Source organism: Anastrepha ludens, chromosome 3 (genome assembly GCF_028408465.1).
Source record: "Anastrepha ludens isolate Willacy chromosome 3, idAnaLude1.1, whole genome shotgun sequence".
In the NCBI taxonomy this organism is placed as follows: domain Eukaryota; kingdom Metazoa; phylum Arthropoda; class Insecta; order Diptera; family Tephritidae; genus Anastrepha; species Anastrepha ludens.
In genome coordinates, this window is record NC_071499.1 from 93756660 (window position 1) to 93771061 (window position 14402).

At 36.8% G+C, this 14402-nt stretch overlaps 1 protein-coding gene across 4 annotated transcripts in view; it reads left to right on the forward strand.

Moving 5' to 3' along the window:
* The window catches only part of LOC128858475 (protein white), a 58318-nt gene extending 49797 nt beyond the window's left edge, over positions 1-8521 (forward strand). For all 4 annotated transcript variants that reach the window (XM_054094778.1, XM_054094779.1, XM_054094782.1 and 1 more), the window contains exons 3-8: positions 4676-4919; positions 4979-5633; positions 7158-7289; positions 7355-7541; positions 7614-7745; positions 7814-8521. In XM_054094778.1, coding sequence (XP_053950753.1) covers positions 4676-4919; positions 4979-5633; positions 7158-7289; positions 7355-7541; positions 7614-7745; positions 7814-8428 — 1965 coding nt within the window. In that variant the 3' untranslated portion in view covers positions 8429-8521. The remainder of the gene's footprint in view (positions 1-4675; positions 4920-4978; positions 5634-7157; positions 7290-7354; positions 7542-7613; positions 7746-7813) is intronic.
* The last annotated feature ends 5881 nt before the right edge of the window (positions 8522-14402 follow it).

The following is a 14402-nucleotide window of genomic DNA, read 5'->3' on the forward strand; positions in this document are numbered from 1 at the left end:
ATTTCTTTTTCAATAAAGAGGGCGGAAATACAAAAAGTCACGGACAATTAAAATTAATCCATGACAACGATTTGTAGTAATAGCTCGATTTTTGCGCCACCTAGCGGTAAAATATTGGGTTGAGAAATAAAAAAAACATTTCGAATATGAACCAATTCGCATCATAAATATATTTTTCAGAAGTAGCTCCACTCCTGCGCTACCTGGCGGAAAATGTCGTGCAATCCTTGCTTTTGAAACCACAAATACAACAAAGAGAGAATGAGCCAAATTTGTCAATCCGTTCCAAAGTTCCAAGGTGACGTATTTGTACATGCTAGCCCTGAATATTCTGTCAAAAGTGGACAAATGTCACAATAATAAGACCGTTAAACTGTACAAGTTTTGCTGTGCATTGTAACAGGATTTCCACTACAATCAGAAAATCCATTATTAAGTGGATTCCACTGTACATCTACTTATGGTAAATATATATATTCTTGCAAGCATTTTTACGGATATGTGTTTGGCAACAAAACAAAAAAAACACATCACCTTTACTTAAAACAAAATGTAAAAGCGAAAACAATTTTGAAGTTGAAAGGTTCTAAGCATACATAAATACATGCATACATGTCCCGTTTATACAAGTTTAAAATTAGTACAGTAGGTTCTGTTTTTATGCGGTAGATACGTTCCGCATGAAACAGCATAAAAAAAAAACAGCATAAAAAAAGCTACTAGTTCTATAGTAAAACTATAGATACGTTTCAAATGCTAAAACCGCATAAATCTGAAATAATGTAATAAAATCGCATAAAAAAGGGCACTAGTCCCATATTATAACTATAGATACGTTCCATAGACCGCATGAATCTGTGATGAGTTTTTGCTTAGCTGGTTTAGAATCTTGTTTATATGTACAATTCCCGATAGGTCGACAAGCATTTTGTAATTTAAAAAAAAACCGCACTATTTCAAAACCGCATAAAAAAAAGCCGCATAAAAACAGAACCTACTGTATATAAAATTACTACCGGCGAAACGAAAGTGAGTTGAGAATATAGCAAACACTGGAGCATTAACATACGAGCGCTCGTATTAACCAGCCTTCACTGCTCCATTACCAAGAGCTTAACCACCTTCTCTCAACCTCAACAACTTTCCGTTTTTACCACTTAATTTGTGAAACAATCTGCTAATGTTGGTATACACTTTGGCCCAGTCTACAAGGAGACTTTCAGCGGCGTTATAAGATTTGTTTATGAAAATTATTGTACACTCACAGGCTTACATGTGGCCATTTGTTTCTTTTTATTACATTTTACTTTGAAGTTTTTCCTTTTTTCACTTATAAATTTGCTTAACCCGCAGCCATTCACGCGCCACCTTCACATTTTTACAGATGATTTTGCAACAGTTTGGCCTTTTTGTACTCGAAATTATGCAATGCTTAAAAAATCCAATTTACGCTTTAAACAGTTCCTGGCGTGGTTTATGCGCCCTTTGAGCTGTATAATTTATGTTATTACATTACTGGTATATATACATACGGACAGTGGCTTACGATAATAATGGAACAGTATGAAATCGTGCAGTTCATTACTAATAGATACTAAGCTAACCAAGAAAAACTCTATGAACCGAGATATTTATCTTAAGAAGTATATTTAATCTGCATTAATTATCTGCAAACAAAAAACATATATAACATATATGTATGTACATATATTAAATAAAAAATATATTTTTAGAACAAACCAAATCAGTTCAGACCCAAAGTTAGATAAAACCCCATAAAAGCAGTATAAGTCGTGATGGTGTTAATATTTAGTTGGGAGTTCTTTTTGTTAATGACTACTCTCGACCGAGTTGACAGCGACTCCAGCAACTTTTGGCAGAATGGTGCTGAGATTTTGCTCTATTCATTTTTTTTTTAAACTGGCACCAACTCCGGTTTATCATGTATGTTTGTACTTAAATTTTTGTTACTTCCAGACGTACTCAATGACATTCAAGATCAATTGTGGTGGCGTTTCAATCACACGAGGACAATTGTAAAGCCACGAAGAGTGCTTCGAGCTTCGGATCATTATCTTGGTAAAAAACAAAATCTTTTTCTGTTCCAAGTTTTCTGGCACTTTGCTCCATATTTGTTTTTAGAATGTTTAAATAATAATCTTGTTCATATTGCCCTCGATGATATGAAGGTCACCTGGTCCAGCAGCAGATATTACGCCCAATACCATTACTGAGCCTAAACGGTGCTTAATGGTGGGATATATTGTACATTTTTCTTTTTAAGTTCCTCATTACGTTTTATAATAGGTATGATTGTCGAACATAACGAAAAATATGAAATTTACTTTCGTCGTAAAGACAACTTTTTTCCAGAATGAAAAATCTTTGTTTAAAAAGTTTTTGGCTAATTGCTTATGCTTTAGGATGCTGATCTTGTTCACAAACAGTGTTTTCCTTGCTATTCGTTCATGATAATTATATTTTCTGATCACATTTCTTACCGTTCCAGGGCTAGGTTTTTCCAAGAAATTTCTCTGCTTCTGATGTTATTTTTGGGGTATACAAGTGCTGATTTTTCTGAATTATTTGTAGTATCCGTTCGTGCGACTCAGAAACACTTTGCGACGACACGATTTTGAGTATTTTCAAAGTTCAACGACTTTTTGTACCGCTTAATGGTATTAAAAACTGTAGCCAGTGCTCGATTGACAACCTCACTTGTGTCTCGTATGGATTTACCCAATTTCGACAATCTAATTATTGTCTCTACCTGCTCAACCATGACTGCTTAACGCGCGGCATGGGCAAAAAGTAAGGTGAATTTATTTGTCAAACTTCGCGGGATTAAAATTTCGCTCTAGTTATTTTTTTTATGAATGTCATTATCAGTAATATATTTACGCTTGTGTTTACCAAACGACCAAGAGTGCATTTTTCGATTTTTACAATGTCTGATTTGATTGAGCAGAGAAGTACCATCAAATTTTGTTTGCGCAATGGAATTGCGGCTGCGGAAACGTTTAGTCTGTTGCAGAAGGCATTTGGTGATTCGACCATTTCGCAAAAAATTATTTATAAGTGGTACAAAGACTTCAAAGAGGGTCGAGAACGTGTTGATGACTTGGAACGCTCCGGACGACCATCGACGTCAACAGATGACCAACACGTCAATAAAGTGAAGGAGTTAGTGCTCAAAAATCGTCGGTTGACTGTTAAAGACCTTACTGATATGATCGGAATATCAGAAGGATCTGTGAAAACCATTTTGAAAGACCATTTAGGCCTACGAAAAGTCAAATCTCGTTTGGTACCGAAAACTTTCAATTTCTTGGAAAAAAGTCGTCGCGTTGATGTGTGTGAAACAATGCACCGACCAATCAAGCGAATATCATGCTAAAGGCGAGGCCAGACCGAAAAGAGCACGTCAAAGTCGTTCAAAAATAAAGGTCATGATGACAGTTTATTTCGATTTTCGTGGTGTGGTACACTACGAATTCCTTCCACCTGGCCAAACTGTTAATAAGGAATATTATTTGAGCATTATGCGTCGTTTACGTGAAGCAATTCGTCTAAAAAGACCAGAATTATGGCCCAACAACTCTTGGTTTTTGCATCACGATAATGCACCGTCTCACACTGCACTCGTTCTTGGTGACCATTTCGCCAAAAATTCCACGCATATCGTTCCGCAACCACCGTATTCGCCTGATTTGGCTCCGTGTGACTTCTGGCTATTCCCAAAACTCAAGAGACCACTCCGGGGAACGCGTTTCGAGTCGATTGAGGTGATTGAGGAGATAAAAGCTGAATCGAAGAAGGTGCTGATGGCTATACCGGAAATGGACTATTTGGCATGTTTCGGGGATTGGAAAATCGTTGGCATAAGTGTATTTCATCGAGAGGGGATTATTTTGAAGGGGATGAAATTGATTTACAAGAATAAATAAAGATTAAACCAAATTCACCTTACTTTTTGCCAACAGTAGTAACTAAACTAACCGAAATCAACTTTTTGGGGAATACTACAACTCCAAAGAACGAATTCAAACTGAAAATGAAGTTTGTTGCAATTTGATCGGAAAGCCTGTTCAAATTGTATGAAGTGTTCCATTATTACTTTGGGTCTTAAATCATACGCATGCATATTTGTGTTAACCCGAGCTTAACTTTTTCAAATATTTAAAATTTTGTATAGTTTCTTCGTCATTACTAAGTGTACAAAAAAATTACTTTATAAATCATAAATAATTTTACTTAAATATATTTTTTATTATTTTAGTACTATTTTACAAATTTATAAATCCATTCTGTTCCATTATAACTTTAAGCCACTGTGTATGTATTATGTAGGAATACAAGTACTTCAGCTAGCGTTAGGTAATATTTAAGAAAATACGAAAGATGTGCACAGCTTAGTTCGGACGCCAACAAGTCGAGAGTTTCGCACTTCCACCCTCTTAAGCCGTTTCATAGCTTCCACTATTTTAGTTAAAAGCCGGCTGAGGATTATGCCTGCAAAGGATTCGTGATCTAAAAGCTTAAATAAATGATGCATCTTCTTCTTGTAATTTAAAAAAATTTACCTTCATTTTCTTACACCTCTCACCATCCACAATACAAATATAAATTAGCGCAGTTTAAAAAGTACATAAAACCTAATTTGTTTACTTTGCAGAATAATGTGCAGTCCTTCGAGCAATCTTCAATAAATCAAGGGTTTAGCAAAAATTATGGTACACTCACACCGCTACCGCCCACGCTCACTGAGGATAATCTCACTTACTCTTGGTATAATTTGGATGTTTTTGGTGCGGTTAATCAGCCCGGCTCGGGTTGGAAGCAGCTGTTAAATCGAGTGCGAGGTGTTTTCTGCAATGAGCGTCATATACCCGCGCCACGCAAACATCTCTTAAAAAACGGTAATAGCCCAAAATTGATAATTAAATGTTAAGCTTTTATACATTTACACTTATTCTAGTCTCTGGCGTCGCCTACCCCGGCGAATTGCTTGCAGTCATGGGCAGCTCGGGCGCCGGCAAAACTACACTTCTCAACGCACTCGCTTTTCGTTCATCAAAAGGCGTTCAAATATCGCCATCTAGTGTACGCATGCTGAACGGTCATCCCATTGATGCCAAGGAAATGCAAGCACGTTGTGCTTATGTCCAGCAAGATGATCTATTCATTGGTTCGCTCACTGCACGTGAGCATCTTATTTTCCATGCAATGGTGCGTATGCCACGGCATACGACACAGAAGCAGAAGGTACAACGGGTTGATCAGGTTATACAAGATCTCTCGCTGGGTAAATGCCAGAATACGCTGATTGGTGTGCCAGGCCGTGTGAAAGGTTTATCTGGTGGCGAACGCAAGCGACTAGCGTTTGCATCGGAGGCGTTAACAGATCCACCACTGCTGATTTGTGACGAACCAACTTCGGGCTTAGACTCATTCATGGCTCACAGCGTCGTACAGGTACTCAAGAAGTTATCGCAGAAAGGGAAAACCGTCATATTGACCATACATCAACCATCGTCCGAATTGTTTGAACTGTTCGATAAGATCTTATTGATGGCGGATGGGAGGGTGGCCTTTTTGGGAACGCCTGGTGAAGCGGTGGATTTTTTCTCATAGTAAGTGGAAGAGCGCATATTAAATCGGGACGATTTGTATGGCATAACATTTTTCGGTTCCGCACCGTTAAAATCATGATTTCTTTTATTACGAACAAAATTTTCGTCTACATCAAAGGTCCAAAATTTGACTTTTATGGAACATGTTTGGTTCATATAGAATATTCAAGGCACACTATTTCACAAACAAAAAATAACTTCAGCAATTGACTCATCAAATCCATGTAAAATTTTACGCTGAATCCAAAGGCGAAGTGAGAATACAAAAAAGTAAACGCATTTTTGATATACCTTCTGCTCAAATATGAACGAGACGTTATCAATAAAACGGTCCGCGGATGACATATGGCAAAAATAAATTTTTTGTTTTTTGGTAGGACTGTTGTAAGCGTGCAATGCAAATTTCAGCGTGATATCTCACATAGTTTGTTTTCTGTGCTACTGTAAACAAGTCAAACTCGAGTGTGTTCTTCGAATTTAACGATGGAAATTCAAGTTGAACAAAGAATTTGTTTGAAATTTTGTTATTCCAACAAAATTTCGGCTTCAGACGCCTTAAAAATGTTGCAGACAACCTATGGGGACTCTGCTCTATCGCGTGCACGTGTTTTCCAGTGGTACAAATCGTTCAAAGAGGGCCGTACATCGGTTGAAAACTTGCCTCTTGAACGTCGTCCAGCAACATCAGTAAACGACGAAAACATCGGAAAAGTAAAGGAAATTGTGCTTGAAAATCGCACAAATCGCAAAATCGGTTAACGCTGAATATTATTTAGACGTTTTAAAGCGTTTGCGCGAGAACATTCGTCTTAAAAGGAAGGAATTGTGGGACAACAAGTCATAGTTCTTGCATCACGATAATGCACCAGCTCACACATCACGTCTTGTTCGCGATTATTTGAACAAAAATAATGTTAATATCGTTCCGCAAGCACCGTATTCGCCTGATATGGTTCCATGTGACTTTTTCCTGTTTCCCAAGCTCAAGTTGCCGCTCCGTGGAAAACATTTTGAGACAATTGAAGTCATAAAAGAGAATTCGAAGAACACACTCGAGCTTGACTTGTTTACAGTAGCACAGAAAACAAACTATGTGACATATCACGCTGAAATTTGCCATGTAAGCTTATAAAAGTCCTACCAAAAAACAAAACATTTATTTTTGCCATATGTTATCCGCGTACCGTTTTATTGATAACGTCTCGTTCATATTTGAGCAGAAGGTATGGCCAAGTTGTATAATAGCAAAAGGAAAGATGATTGCGGTAGCGCGGTATCGAAAAAGTTCATGCCATACAAATCGCCCCGGTCTAATCTATAATCTAGGCAACTTTCAATGTTTATTTGCCCGCAAGAAAAGTCTCTTGAAAACCTTTCTAACCATTTGAAAGACTGATTTTTATATATTTGAACAGCTAATTTAAGGTAGTCCACATTTGGTACAAGATAAAAATTATCTTTCATCAAATTGAATTTCATCACCGTTTATGTTTAATTTGTTGCCACTTCCATATTATTTCACAGCATTGGCGCTCAATGTCCCACCAATTACAACCCAGCTGACTTTTACGTACAAGTTTTAGCCGTAGTACCAGGTCGGGAAGCAGAATCAAGGGACCGTATAGCTAAAATTTGTGACAATTTCGCAGTCGGCAAGTAAGTTCTCAAGAGTAAGAGTAATTATAAATGTACGAGTATACCAAAAACTCTATCCTGATCAGGGTGTCTCGCGAAATGGAGCAGAATTTTCAGAAATTGGTGAAATCCAATGGCTTACCCATAGAGGACGATAATGGATTTACGTACAAAGCCTCCTGGTTCATGCAATTTCGTGCGGTACTTTGGCGCTCCTGGCTATCCGTTTTAAAAGAACCGTTATTGGTGAAAGTGCGTTTATTACAAACGACGGTAAGTAAATAACGCGAAGTCTTCGGATCTAACTGCCTCGACGCTAACATTAAATTTTTCACCGCTTTCCAGATGGTTGCTATTCTTATTGGCCTGATCTTTATGGGACAACAACTAACTCAAGTCGGCGTTATGAATATTAACGGTGCAATATTCTTGTTTTTGACTAATATGACTTTTCAGAACGCTTTCGCTACCATAACTGTAAGTCTCATACAGGAATATAAGTACAATTAGATTTATTTACTATAAATTAAACTTCATTGCCACAGGTCTTCACATCTGAGCTGCCGGTCTTCATGCGTGAGACGCGTGGTCGCCTTTACCGCTGCGACACATACTTCCTTGGTAAAACAATTGCCGAACTGCCACTCTTCTTAATTGTCCCGTTACTCTTCACTGCCATCGCATATCCATTGATTGGCCTACGTCCTGGTATTGATCATTTCCTCACTGCGCTGGCTCTTGTCACTTTAGTAGCCAATGTTTCAACATCATTTGGGTATTTGATTTCCTGCGCTTGCTCATCAACATCGATGGCCCTATCGGTGGGTCCACCAGTTATTATTCCGTTTCTTCTTTTCGGTGGCTTCTTTTTAAACTCTGGCTCCGTGCCGGCGTACTTCAAGTGGTTATCATATTTGTCATGGTTCCGTTATGCCAATGAGGGATTACTAATCAATCAGTGGGCGGATGTGAAGCCGGGTGAAATCACTTGCAGTTTGTCCAACACCACTTGCCCGAGCTCGGGCGAAGTTATATTGGAGACGTTGAATTTTTCGGCGAGTGATCTGCCCTTCGATTTCATTGGATTAGCTCTGTTAATTTTGGGCTTCCGAATATCCGCGTATATAGCGTTAACTTTCCGTACGCGACGTAAAGAGTGAGGGGAGCATAGATAAGAATTGTGTTGGGTTAAAACTTTTTTCTGTTTAAATATTTAGTTTTGTATGCATATTTTCTTATAATAAATTAATAATTTGGGAAATTTTTGGTTTTATTTGTTAAAGCTTATGCGCCTGAATAAATTCTGAAGAAGTCAGAAGGGTCTTTCACCATTAGACACCTTCATCACCATCTGCTCAGAGATATTATAAAACTGTAGGTACTTTGATTTGTGGAACCAGCAATAAGAGCAATGCACTCGGAGGTATCCCCTTGCCTACCGTGTAGCAACCGCCTTATAAACAGCTTTTCTATTATTTGGTGTTTCATGTTCGCTATGGGTTTCGAACCTAGGGCTAATCGAATAGTATTCACGCACAAACCAATCAGCTACAATGGCCGACATATGTATGTATGAAGGCGTACGTAGAACATTAGCGCCACTTACCTAATGTATGCGAATGCTGATGCAAATAACTGATGACACTGATGCAAATAAATAACGCGAGAGTGTTTAGGAAGTTTTTAAGCCATTAGCTATACGATGGATGTTTGGCCTTATCTACTGAAGAATGCAAAATGAACTGTCATTTCGCTGTATATCCGATCCAATGGATCAAATTGCCATCATGCGGAACCGATGTTTGTTATAAGCTGATAATTTAGATTCACGTGGAGAAAATAACAGAAAGGACGTGATTGCCACGACAGTTGAGATGTTAATAGAGCTTCCTTCACCGTAAGGCGAAGTTTTCATTTTGGAGGAAAAAAATCTGATCATATTTGTTGATTTCTTAGTGAGAAGAAATCCGCAATTTTATGTTAAATTATTGTACTTAGAGCAAACTGTATCGACATACACTGAGAAAGAGTTTGGTATTCAATGCCGGGTATTAGAAATAAACTTGAAAGTCTTAATAGTTCTTTTATCGCAATCTTCACCATACGCCCAATCCTGGAGAAATTCTTTTTGTCGAGATGAACAACCGCGCCGTATGTTCAGTGCACTCCAGTCTGGAGAAAGAAGCAGAAAAAATGAGTATTGCAGTGAAGGAGAGTAAAACAAAGTACCTGATATCAAAATACAAAGGGTCCTCGCGTCTTGGACGACACGTCACTGTTGGCAACCGCAAATTTGAAGTGGTGAGGACTTTGTTTATCTACATAGGTACCAGTGTTAACAGCCAGAACGGCGTCAGCCTAGAGATTAAACGAAAGATAACTATTGCCAACAGGTGTTACTTTGGACGCAGTAGGAAATCAAGAACTAGAGCCATCTCTCGAAAAACGAAGAGAGATGGAGTGTTCGAAAGAAAAAAATATTTGCGAAATCTTTGGTCCTCTTCGTGTTGTTGATAATGAGCTGTTATGAGTTATACTGAGGTATGGACATAGTGAAGCGTATAGAATACAGCGGCCGCGCTAGAGTGACCAGGTCTCGAGGATGAACGAAAATGCTCCGGAACGGCAGCCCTTGGAGAGGGGCCCACTGATGGATGACGAGGAGACTTAATCTACTTTGGAGAGACAAAGTGAGGTTTAACCTGGCAGCACTCGGTGTCACCAACTGGCGCCAGCAAGCAGCAAAACGAGCTAGATGGCGCAATGTTTCAGATTCGGCCAAAACCGATATACGGGTGCAGTGCCATCTAAGAAGGAGAAAAAGATTTTTGTGCAGCCGCTACAACCTCACCTAACCTAGCAGTTCATTCTGTGAGAATATTATAACAATATGAGATTTGAGAGAAGCATTTGGAGTATACCCTCTTCTTCTTGTTTGTTGAATATGAAGATATAATGCAATTAAAGATATTTAGCTGATCGGTTTAGCCTTAGCAATTCATCAGTTTTCGATGTTATTTATTAGTGCTTAGCCGAAAGATCGACTGATCGGCTGATTTTTTATCTTCGGCTTCAAGTTCGGTCTCCGCCGAAAATACCGAAGCATAAAGCCGAAGATTTTTTTTTTTGTTATTTTAATACTCAGAACGATATACACATGCACGTAAACATTTCAATAAAATTCGATCAATTCACTTCAAATGTCCCAACTCTCGAATACTTATGTTAAGACGTTAATCAGTTATTTATTCGCGGCCCATCTCTTGGAACCGTAGCTTACTTTTATGGGCACAGCGAAATTATTAGTTATTTTTATACTTTAGGAATGCAAAACAAGAAAACCAAGTAAACTTTGGAGTGATTCTTTAGAGAATAAGCGCTTTTAAGAAGAGCTTTCACTGGGAAGTGAAAAGTCAAAAAAACAAAAAAAACAACCTCGAAATATTTATCCCCAACAGATTAGTTCAGCCGAGTATACAAGAATTGATTGACAAAATGGATGTTTAGCCAAATGATCACCCTATATCTAAAGAAATAGATAAAGCTATAATGGATATCATTAGCAGTAGATTTAATGCCCCACAATTTAGCTGAAGGTGGATTTAAGCGTTTACAATTCTCAAATCCTAATAAGCCTTCTAATACAGAGTTAAATTCGAAAAATACTTCCGAACTTCGTAGATGCCGGCTACTTATGACATAAATAAAGACTTTAAACTTTTGGAATCTGCTGAATGGATCAATATAACAACTGATATATGAACCAATGTAAGCGTCACAGTTTTAAGTTTAAAAGAAGTTTTAGCAACTATAGTGCTAAAGAAGAACCATAAAAAAACATAAATAATTGGCGCGTACACTTCTGTTAGGTGCTTGGCCGAGCTCCTTCTCCTATTTGTGGTGTGCGTGTTGATGTTGTTCCACAAATGGAGGGACCTACAGTTTCAAGCTGACTCCGAACGGCAGATATTTTTATGAGGAGCTTTTTCATGGCAGAAATACACTCGGAGGTTTGCCATTGCCTGCCGAGGGGCGACCGCTATTAGAAAAATGTTTTTATTAATTTTGCTTTCACCGAGATTCAAACCAACGATCTCTCTGTGAATTCCGAATGGTAATCACGCACCAACCCATTCGGCTACGGCGGCCGCCAATACCAAACTTTAATTAAAGTTTTCGTAAAAATGGTGTTCTTAGTGATATTGAAAACGGATCACAACGGACATAGGGATATCGGATCCTAGCAATCTCTGTAAATCCCGTGATAAATCTGCAAATGTTCATACTCACAAAGCGAAAACAAAAACTGCTCTTGAAGATGAATTTAACACATAGACCATCTAGACCAAGCACCTGTTCTTCGTAATGTTAATATATTTCGACATTGGAATCTTTCCAATTTTTTTAATTTAAAAAAGTTGCGAACAAATATTTAAGTCCTGAATGTGGCTAGTGAGCAATTATTTAGTACAACGGGTCAACTATAGATAACTTATAGACGTTCAAATAACTTAAACATAGTACCAAGTTCGCGTTTGACGTGAAACGGCTGTCAAAATCTATACTAATTGCAATGCCATGAAATATGCGTGTAATTTCGTACGTATCTCACGGCAAAGTAGAACTCAGTGCATGCCGTAAAAATACCACGCAACATTCAAGCAACATGTTTCCTCACCTATTTAAAATGCACATGTGATTTAAAAACAAGCGAAAACTGACAATTAGTTTGCGAGTGAAGTGCCAGAGTTCGAATACTCCGAAGATATTGCATTTTTAAGCCAAACTTTTTCGCGAAGAGTTTAAGTAAAACTCCTTTATATTTTTTGTATCAGTATATGTGTGTTTGTATTAATTTATTTAAAAATCAAATTTGCCAGTTGGTGGCGATATTCAAAAATTTGAGGATTTTTCTCATTGCTGGCAGAATTTCATGGCTGTGCAGGCTAGCTCCTTTTTTGGCATTTATGTACTATAAAGCTTTTTAGTTTTGAGTGCTGATTTTATGAATGTTATTCGAACTTATTAACGTTAATACAAAACTTTTTTGATTTATTTGACTTCCTTTTCAGATTTTTTTCTTCTATTAAAAAATACTTATAAAATCAATATTTTATGAATAAAAATTCAAACTCTTAAAACTTGTATTTTATTTTTGAAACTTCAAATTTAATTTCAATGTTCCGCTTTGGTTTTGGCTTCGGTGTTTGCCCTAATATTTAATAATAACGATCGAACTCTATCTTGAACGCAGATGTTCAACAAGAAATGTTATTTTTATAAAACAATTTGTATTAGTATCTTTAGATGGGTATGTATTAACACTCAATAGATCCACCAAGAAGAACAAAGGACGACTAAATTGATAATCGCACCAATTTGCCTGAAAGCCAATGTAATAAAACCTATAAATTAATAAAAATGTTCATGGATTTCGACAGTATACCGTACCTACGGTATACCGTAAAATAAATTAACTTCATACTGTGTGGGTAACTTCATACAAAGGTACGAAAAATGGTACGATAAAACAAAAAGTTATATGTAATTCAGTTTTCAATGAGTGTTACATTTCAGGCGATTTAGCAACACAACAAATATTTGGTCACGCCGTAGAGGAATAATGGACATTTGGCACTTGAAAAATGTCAAAAAGTAAAGGGTTTTTCAAGAGTGACACCTATATGGCAGTAATGAATAATTCCTAGACGGGACTTTTTTATGTCATCTTTGACAATTTTGAAGTAAACAGGTGTATAATTTAATACGATTGAATAACGCGTTAAAATTATTGAAACTTATTAAGAAACTGATCGACTTTTAAAAACAAAATAACGAAATAATTCGTGACTTATTGATGGAAATAATCGCCCGAATGAGTAGACAATCACCAAAAATTTCAAGAAAGTGATTCTGTCGAGGCTATAAAAAGAACTTGGCAGACCAAAGCCAGCTTACCAGACTGTGCGTTCTGTTGAGAATGTTGCTGCTCTAGCGCAAAGTGTTGCTGAACAACCTTCAACATCGATATCTCGACGTTCTTAACAATTAGTCATGACGTGCTCATGATGGACATTAAAATTGTATAATTTTTACGTTTAATTGTTAATATCCGTATTTTAAATAAAAATAGTGAGCCCTGAAGGAATCTAAATTTTTACTAGGCGTGTCTTTTGAAATACTCTTTATTTCAATGTGTAATTTAGATCTGATCGTGTCGTCAAATCTCATACTGTTATAATTCTGAAGCAAACATTCCGGAAATTTGATAATTGTAAGTCATTCAGTAAGAGCTTGTGGCGGATTGTATAATAGTTTCCTTCAAATATTGGGCAACGTTGATCTAGATTACTTTTCGAGAACTAACGAACTATTCAAGATATACAACTTCAGCTCAAGTTTAATTCGAATTCATTTATTTGTGTGTCTTTTTTTGTTTGTAAAATTTTAAATAAAAGTTTCTGGCTAATGGAATTTAGTTCAGTTGTAATTAAGTTGTTGGATGGTATGTAACAAATTTATTTAAACAAGTTTATGAACAGCTCCACTATAAATTTAACCATACTGCTCTTCTGCTCTTCATCTCCTTGTGCACAAGTACACTGAGCTGTAATAATAATTTAAATATTTATTGGCACAGTTACCCTTATACCGAACTTGTTTTGGACCTACATTTTATCTTAATTCCCCTTATATAAAATTTTAACAAATTTTTGCTTCCTAGTCAAAGAAATAATGAATTTTTTAAATTACCGGTATACAGAGGAAAGCCATTTCAAATTAACGCAATACTAACTTCCCCCTTAGAGATTAATGGTTAATCGATTGTTGTTACTGACGGGGGTTAAGTGGTTAAAAGTACTACATACTAGTCCACCAATGCGAACTGATATAAAAATCAAATATTTCTATACCATAAATACAGACTATGATTACATAGCTTTAAACAAAATGTGCTTTAAATTAATATGACTTTTTTTACCCTTTTGAGAATTTACGATTTGCTTTTATACTCATAAAAAGCACCGCTAGATAATAGACATAGAGAAGATTACATTATATTCTATAACCTCAAAATTTCTTCCATTTCCATTCAAGCATTACAAGCATTCAAGTTTCGCAGTTGGGTTTTTA